We start from the raw sequence: 8112 nt of genomic DNA, 5'->3' as shown, positions 1-8112 counted from the left end.
CTCGAACAGGCAAACAAATGAGACTGAAAAAGCCCTCGTGCAAACATTTATTTATGCCAAGGATAATAAAAGTATGTCAGTGAAAAAAATAAATAATTCCAAGCAAAATAACTTCAAATTCAAAATGATTAATATAACACCAAGTAACAGCTGTGCAATATTTAGAAAGAATACAGATAAAGTGGATCTTTAAATAATGTTTTATGGATATATAAGTGTCATTCTGTATTAGAAATGAATGCTGATTTTTAATGGATTTACATACACATACTATATAGTTAATTAAGCTATTGTGTCCTACTTTACTCTAGTCACCCTATATTGAATGGCCCTGAATGGTTTTATGAAAACATGATTTTACACAAGATTCAGTCACATCATTCAGAGTCATTTATTTCCTACTATTTGCAGTCGTCCATGGCAACACTGTATATCCGGTAACTCAACCAGTGCTATTTTTTTTCAGAGCACATGAGTATTAATGTGTTCATATTACAGTAACATTGTTGCAGTGTTTGTCTTGTTGCTAGGCTGATTATTTTGTAAATTTTAGTATGTAATGGAAAATATGATTTGCATATACAATTATCTGTTTATATTGTAATATAAAAAAACAGCACGAAAAAAAATCAAATTTATAATTTTAGCATTTATGTGTTAGTGTCTGTCTGTGCAGACTGCTGCATGTATTAAAAGGGCTTCTAAAATAGCACCCTTCCTTCACTGCACTTAATCTATCAGGAGTTTACATGGGGACTCCAAAGGACAGATTCCCATGGCAACTGATTTATATACTAATTAAAATGGGAGGGTAGTTTAATTAGCTTAACACTGGTTATCACTCAAGGCTGGCCGTCCTTGGTGGTGGTCCGTGTGTTTGCGGAGAGAGGTCATTGCTCTGTGGTATCCACGAGGTGTGCCTAACTAAATAGTAACAGCACCTGTGGATCCAGATAGCCCCCTCTCCAGCACCTCAGTGGCAGCGACGCTCTTCATCTTCTGGGTAATTAATGACCAGCTTCAGGCTAAATGAGCTTCAAATGGCCTGACCACCAGATTACATCTCGTGATTTTTATTTTTTTTGCTGGAAAAATTGCACTGCTAATTGTGTCTCTTCAGTTGTTGCAAATTGAGACATTTGGTTTTGTTGGTTTCATGTGAGGGGGATTTATAATTGAATGAGAGTGCTTGAAGTGATTTGTTAATTAGTCAAAGGTGGTGAAAATCATGTGCATCCTTAATATAATCATTCTTCAAACAAAGCTAATCTTTTGTATTAATATTAATTACACACAATTACTTGCTTAAACTGATCAGTGTGTGAAAATAATGGCATGGCTATTATACTATTATGGAAGGGAGATTGAATTGTTTCTTTGAAGGTGGTTGAAATATGCTTTAGAGCAGAATCTGACATTAGTTTTCTGAGACGTCTGGGTTTCTGGACCCCATTACTATCTTGTCAATCACGGTGCTTTCTTCCTCCTAGCTATGTGATGGCTGCAGAACAATGGATGTCCAGCACCATATATAGTGAATAAAGTCATGTAAAGCCTTCCTATAATTTCAACCCCAGAATTCCTAATGATTTGTTTGTTTGTATTTTTCCAGCTTTTTTCCTTTTCAAAGGGCTTGGGTAAATACTCTCGCAGCAATTTGATGGAGAAACAGTGCTTTAATCACCTTTAACAGGCTTTAGAAGAGAAGGGAAGCTGCTGTCGCTAGCTAATTCACTGGAACATCTTCAGATCTGTAGCGCTGATCTGTGTGTGTGACGGCATTAAAGATTTTTTTAAGGATCTTCAGGAAAATGCTTTAATGCTCAAAGGCACAGAGAGCTGCTGAGACAGAGTATTAACTAGCTTTAGCTCAGATTCTCTGTTACCTGTGGGAAATTCACAATAAAGGGAAAAAGTAAAGTCGATATGCTCGTGTGTTTAGAATATTACTTGGATATATGTGAGGAATTTAGTAGTTAATGCTCAAAATGAAGCATGAAGATGAAGATGGTGTGTTCCACAATAAACCGAGATGATCTAATGAGAAATCGCATTTATTTCTCTATGCATATCACTGTCAAATGACAAACTCATTATGAAGTAATTAACTGGTGATTTATAAGATTAATGAGAAATGCCATATGAGAAATCAGCAAAAGTGGGCACCAAGTCAACATTGTTCATTCTCTGTTCCAAAATAAGCAGCATGCCCATGTATGAAGCACCACATTGTTGTGCAATAGCAGATGGCACTATGTTTCCATGGTAACCGAAATAAGGTTTCATTAAATTGTTAGGGTCCTAATACCGCGAAGGATGATGGATAAGTAACCCAAGAAGCCCCATCGCTCTGGGAACAGTTACAGTATTATTTAATAAAACGACAATGTTGTGACACAACAAAGTAAATAACCCGCGTTACGCATCACGGGTACAAAAAATCTCAACTACTTTCTTTCGTAAATCAACGCGAATCCAACAAACGTGTCTCAGGAGAGCGAGCGTTAAAAAAAGCCCCGCTGAACCTGAAACGGTGTGTTGCGCGCCGGCTGCTGCGTTCATATTATTCTCATCATCTTCACATATTTGGAGCGTTTCATCGCAGGGCTGCGAGCGCGCTCGGTACAATACATCTGACTTGGAAACCGAAGTCCGAGGCAACGCCATCCTGTGATTTATTTCCATGCCAACTTGCGCACTTGAAGCGGTTTAGTTTTCCATACTGTTTCTAACCGAAACGTACTAAGATCTCGCTCATCATCAGTCCTCACAGTGGTGCTGAACTGTAGCCTTCGCTGTCTTCACTGTTGAGCGCTCGACAGGGGAGCGGACCTGCATCCTAAAGCAAACCTTTCTGAGACATTGCAGTCCTGTCACGTTTTTGGCTCTCCTATTCGCCTCCACCACGAGAGCGGCGGAGAGGAAAAGAAGAAGAAGAAACGGTTCAACGGTGGTGACATGGCAAGAAGCAGCATCATTTAAAGTGGTCCATCTTCCGCTCTTTTAATTCCACTGCAGTAACCTGAGTGAGTAGCGCACATTTCTGCTCAGTTAATGCCTCTGAAATGGATCCGGACGCGGGCGGTGGTAAAGGCAGACAAAGGGGAATGCTAATAGAATACATTTTAGCGCATTGGATTATCATTATGTGTTAATTATGTCTCTGACAGCGTAATATAATGGCGTGAATCGCTCTTGGTTAGCTAATGAACATCGTATGCAGCTTCCATAAGTTCAGCTTTTTCATGCAGTGCTTGAATGGTTTCCTTATATGTCAGTGTTGCATACTCTGTTCAGAACTGGATCTGATCTTTTGGTCTGAAGAGAGCAATGGCTGGATTTCAGTTTAACTTTTGTCTTACAAATATTTATTTGTCCCGTGTTGTTGCAAAATATGAATATGATTTTTTTTATATATATATATATTTCTTAATCATACTTTACCTCAAAGTACAGCAACTGCAAAATAATGATTTCTGTTACCCTAAAGATTTTGCTCGCAATAAAATTATTTGCATGCATTAGTGGCGGCCTGAGGTCGCTACATTATTTCAATGACCTGTATGGACATATACTCCTTCAACAATCAATATAACCTAGGTCTTATTAACATCACATTCCTAAGAGCCCTGCTGTGCACATTAGCTAATAGGTGCTCCTAGAGGAGGGGAGAAAGAAATATTTTCCATGGAGGTCAAATTGATATTCCAGAGTCATTAGCTGATTTAGAAACTAAAGCGAAACCTCTAGAGAACCATGATGCCTTTAAATGGATTAGGTCATATTTTGCTTCTTCTCAATATCACTGTAACAAATGCAGCAGGCGTACTTTTAAGTCAATATTAAGCTCTAGTGCATTTGCTGACATTGGTTATTGAAGCCTTATTCTATATTTTGAGTATATTGTTTGCAGAAAAAAACTGCAGTCAAAGCAGCCGAGCTGCATTCTGCTCTGTCATACTGTATAGATGATAACCTCCCCTGTTCTACAGTCATATCACGACTAACTTGTCAAAAGTCAACATCATTTGTATTGAGCAGTGTTCATCATCCTCTCTGTATTCCCACCACTAAAACTGTTGTATTTTTTTCAGTGCAGTGAAGGAGCTCTTGATGCTATGCACTTGCCAGCTTTTGGTGAAAGCATGTTGTGGGTTACACTGCTAAGCACAATTGCACTTGGATGGACGACTCCTATCCCACTACTTAATGATTCAGAAGAAATAGACGAGCCTTGCTTTGAGCCCTGTTACTGCGAAGTGAAGGAAGGCTTGTTTCATGTTCATTGTGACAGCAAAGGATTTACAAATATTAGCCAAGTCTCACAGTCATGGCTTAGACCATTCAAGCTCTACCTGCAGAAAAACTCTTTACGGAAGCTCTACTTCAACAGCTTTCTGCACTTGAACAATGCAGTGGCCATTAATCTGGGCAATAATGCCCTGCAGGATATCCATGTTGGGGCTTTCAATGGTTTGAGCTCCCTGAAGAGGTTGTACCTTCACGAAAACAAACTGGAAGTGTTCCGGAATGACACATTTCTCGGACTGGAGAGTTTAGAATACCTTCAGGCCGATTATAATGTTATCAAGAGAATAGACAGTGGGGCATTCCGAAATCTCCACAAACTCAGAGTGCTCATCCTTAATGACAATTTAATACCCATGCTGCCGGCATTTCTTTTCAGATCTGTCTCTCTCACGCACCTTGACTTGAGAGGCAACCGACTAAAGACGTTGACTTATAAAGGGATTTTGGAATATATCGGCCGCAGTCTCATGGAGATCCAGTTGGAGGAGAACCCTTGGAACTGTGTCTGCGATATCATCCAGCTCCAAGCCTGGCTTGAGCGGATTCCATACACTGCAGTTGTTGGTGAGATCACATGCGAGTATCCTTTCCACCTCCACGGAAAGGACCTCAGAGAAATCAAACGCATTGAACTTTGTCCCTTATTGAATGAAGCTGAGATTGAGTCAATTCTAGGGATTCTCCACTTACCATTCTACACGGGGAGGGCGAGGCCTACAAAGCCGTCGTCTATAGTGTCTCCCAATCAAAACACTGTTTCCTCTGTGGAACAAAGAGAAAGACCCCCAAAGCCAACAAAAAGACTCAGGCCCTCAAAGACACCACCAACACCACGCAGCGTGTTCCCTAATCAGCCACCTGTAGCCGGATACCAGACAAGGCCACCTATACCTATCATTTGCCCTATTGGATGTTCCTGTAACTTGCATATTAATGACCTTGGCTTGACAGTCAATTGTAAGGAAAATGGGTTTCGGAACATTTCTGAGTTAATGCCTCGACCCTTGAACGCTAAGAAGCTTTACTTGAGTGGAAATCTCATTCAGAGAATTTACAAGTCTGATTTTTGGAATTTTTCCAGTCTTGATTTATTGCACTTAGGAAACAATCAGATATTTTACGTGCAAGAGGGGGCTTTTGTTAATCTCCCTAATTTGAGAAGCCTTTACCTGAACGGTAATAACATTGTGAAGTTAACTCTTGATATGTTCCATGGCTTGCACAGTCTTGAGTATTTGTATTTTGAGTACAATGAAATACGAGAAATCCAGCCGGCTGCCTTTAGTTTATTGCCCTCCCTGCAGCTCGTTTTTCTCAACAACAACCTCCTGCGAACATTGCCTGTGGGCGCGTTCGCAGGTACCTCGCTGACACGCCTGAACCTGCGGAACAACTACTTTCATTGCCTCCCTGTCAGCGGCGTTCTGGAACACCTGCATGCTGTCGTCCAGATCGACCTGAATCAGAACCCCTGGGACTGCTCCTGTGACATCATCCCTCTCAAAGAGTGGCTGGACACGCTGAGCTTAGTGGTCATAGTTGGAGAAGTGGTGTGTAAGACCCCCGAGCAGGTCTCAGGAAAAGATTTACGCTCTCTGAATTCTGAAGTGATTTGCCCTGAGCTCCGACAGTCCACGCTGTCTCCCGCTGAAACAGATTGTGATCTTATCACCACGTATCCCGAGTTGGGGCCGCACCCGCCAAAAGGTGCCATACCCCTCTCCGTTCTCATTCTCAGCCTTCTGGTTCTGTTCGTGTCTGCCTTCTTTGCTGCTGCGGCTCTTTGTGCATATGCTCTTAAAAAGCGTGATAAGCTACCCTTTAGGAAGCAAGGGGAAGTGGGCCTGGCTGGCATTCAGATGGAATGTGGAATATTCACAGAGCAGCCACCCACATTACCAGAGACTCCTCCTTCCAATCACGTGTACGATAGCATCGGTGCTCCTTCCTCGCACATGTGCAGCAACCCCATTTACAAAAGCGGACAGGAGGAGTCAGGGCAGAAGCATCCATTCTCAGAGACAAAAGAGAGCGGATCGCACTACAGAACGCTGGTGGAGAAGGAAAAGGAGTGGACCATGGCGATCTCCAGCTCCCCTATTAACACTATTGTCACTGTCGGTGCACCGTGTGGTGACATTTCCAGCTTCCACGAAAACGGAATACTCTGCCCGACTGTCATTGATAGCCAAGGTCCCACGCCCAAGGTGGGATTAGTGGACAGTCTTTTTGGCACAACATCCCAGTTAAGCAACCTGCCTGACAGACACACGCACCCTCCCTCAGAATATCCACATGCCAAACAGGATGCCAGACAAAAGCAAATGATCACAACCACCACAGGGACAAGGACAGGATGTCCTAATCAAACCCAAAGTGATTATCCTGAGCTGAGGGCTAGACTCAAAACAAAGATGGATTACATTGATATGCTGGAGAGGTCATATCAGTTCTAAGACATGTCAGATATAAGGCTGCACATCCAAAATGAAAATGGTAAGATGGAAAAGGGATTCATGCGATGTACGATGGTACGATTTTCCCTCAAGTTGCTCTGGAGGAAATCCCTCGTTCAGATTTGTTAAAGTGCCTTTATAAGAGCAGCCAGCAATGTTGTAAATGAGTATTTTTATATCACAGTTTTATTTATCTAAAATACATAGATTTACATTAGAGGAAAAAGGATCCACTTCTGTTTCCAGACTTTGCGATGTTGGTAAACGTGACGCAAATTATACATATGAATGCAGGGTGTGAGGTCTTGGCTTTTAACTCGTTTGCATTGAAAACTTCAGAAATATTTTTTATTTAACTGAAAATGGTCCTTCAGCAATAGAGATAATGCAGTTATTGTATAACTGTTGAGTGCTTTGTTGAATCTGTATTTTCAAATTGAGTAGATTGTCTTTATTGGGACTTATTGAATGGTTTTATGGACCAAGGTAAGGTCGACACATGTAAAAACTTGGGGACTATCGATCATGTCTACGGATGTACTTTTTAATGATCTGTCACACAAAAAGGCGAAGACAGATCTGTGCATATATTTATTCTTAGATTTCAGTGTTGCAATTATTATTGTAAGACATCATGTTAAATCAGTGTATAATGATTATGCTTCTGGTTTAGCCTTCCTTGAAAAAAAAAAAACATGAATTCAATAAAGGGTGCTAAACTAAGCCAAGTTCTGCAAACTGTACCATTCTGAGTAGCGAACATGCAGATTTTAGCCTCTACATAGCATGTACACACACAGCACTTTATCCATTTGCTTATAGTATGCTTCAGGCAAGATCTGAAAGAACAAAGTATTTCAAACCAGACCTTGATGTGCTGGAATCTAGTAAATAACAGTGTGAAATTTGTCAGAGATTGCATGATATTGACACAGTCAATTTGCGAAAGACTCTTGTCAGGTCACTCGCAGACCTGTAGTAGAGGAAGCAGAGAATATGTGCAGCATTCTTATAGCATCCTCTGCAGTCTCCAGTCCCCTGAGTGTCCATGGGAGGGCATCAGTTAGATACACCTATTCACCATGCATAAGCTGGCTTAACCTAGTTACGCAGCATTGCATAAGGGAGAAAAATACCCTCTTTGGCATCATACTGTAAAACCCTTAAATAAAACCAAACCTGGAAAGAGATGAAGTTGAATATTTATGAGTGTCGAAGTTCCGTCATCCCACGATTTGAAGTTTGTCATTTTTATTTCCTCATTCTCATGGTCTTGTTCCATAATTTATCCTCTGATTGCATGCAATGCAATTACAAACCTCCACTCGGAGCCATCTGAACACAT

At 41.1% G+C, this 8112-nt stretch overlaps 1 protein-coding gene across 1 annotated transcript; it reads left to right on the top strand.

The window, feature by feature from the left end:
* The first annotated feature begins 2470 nt into the window (after window positions 1-2470).
* LOC127951285 (SLIT and NTRK-like protein 3) lies at window positions 2471-7490 on the top strand. The gene is made up of 2 exons (XM_052549093.1): window positions 2471-3026; window positions 4095-7490. Exon 2 carries the CDS (start codon window positions 4119-4121, stop codon window positions 6765-6767), a length of 2649 nt encoding a protein of 882 aa, XP_052405053.1. The 5' UTR covers window positions 2471-3026; window positions 4095-4118; the 3' UTR covers window positions 6768-7490.
* The last annotated feature ends 622 nt before the right edge of the window (window positions 7491-8112 follow it).

The sequence above is a fragment of the Carassius gibelio genome, chromosome B2 (genome assembly GCF_023724105.1).
Source record: "Carassius gibelio isolate Cgi1373 ecotype wild population from Czech Republic chromosome B2, carGib1.2-hapl.c, whole genome shotgun sequence".
NCBI lineage: Eukaryota > Metazoa > Chordata > Actinopteri > Cypriniformes > Cyprinidae > Carassius > Carassius gibelio.
This window is presented reverse-complemented; position numbering and strand designations above follow the sequence as displayed.

Bases quoted from the DNA above. Each gene is read 5' to 3' on its own strand.
- LOC127951285 (XM_052549093.1), top strand. From the start codon at position 4,119: ATGCACTTGCCAGCTTTTGGTGAAAGCATGTTGTGGGTTACACTGCTA.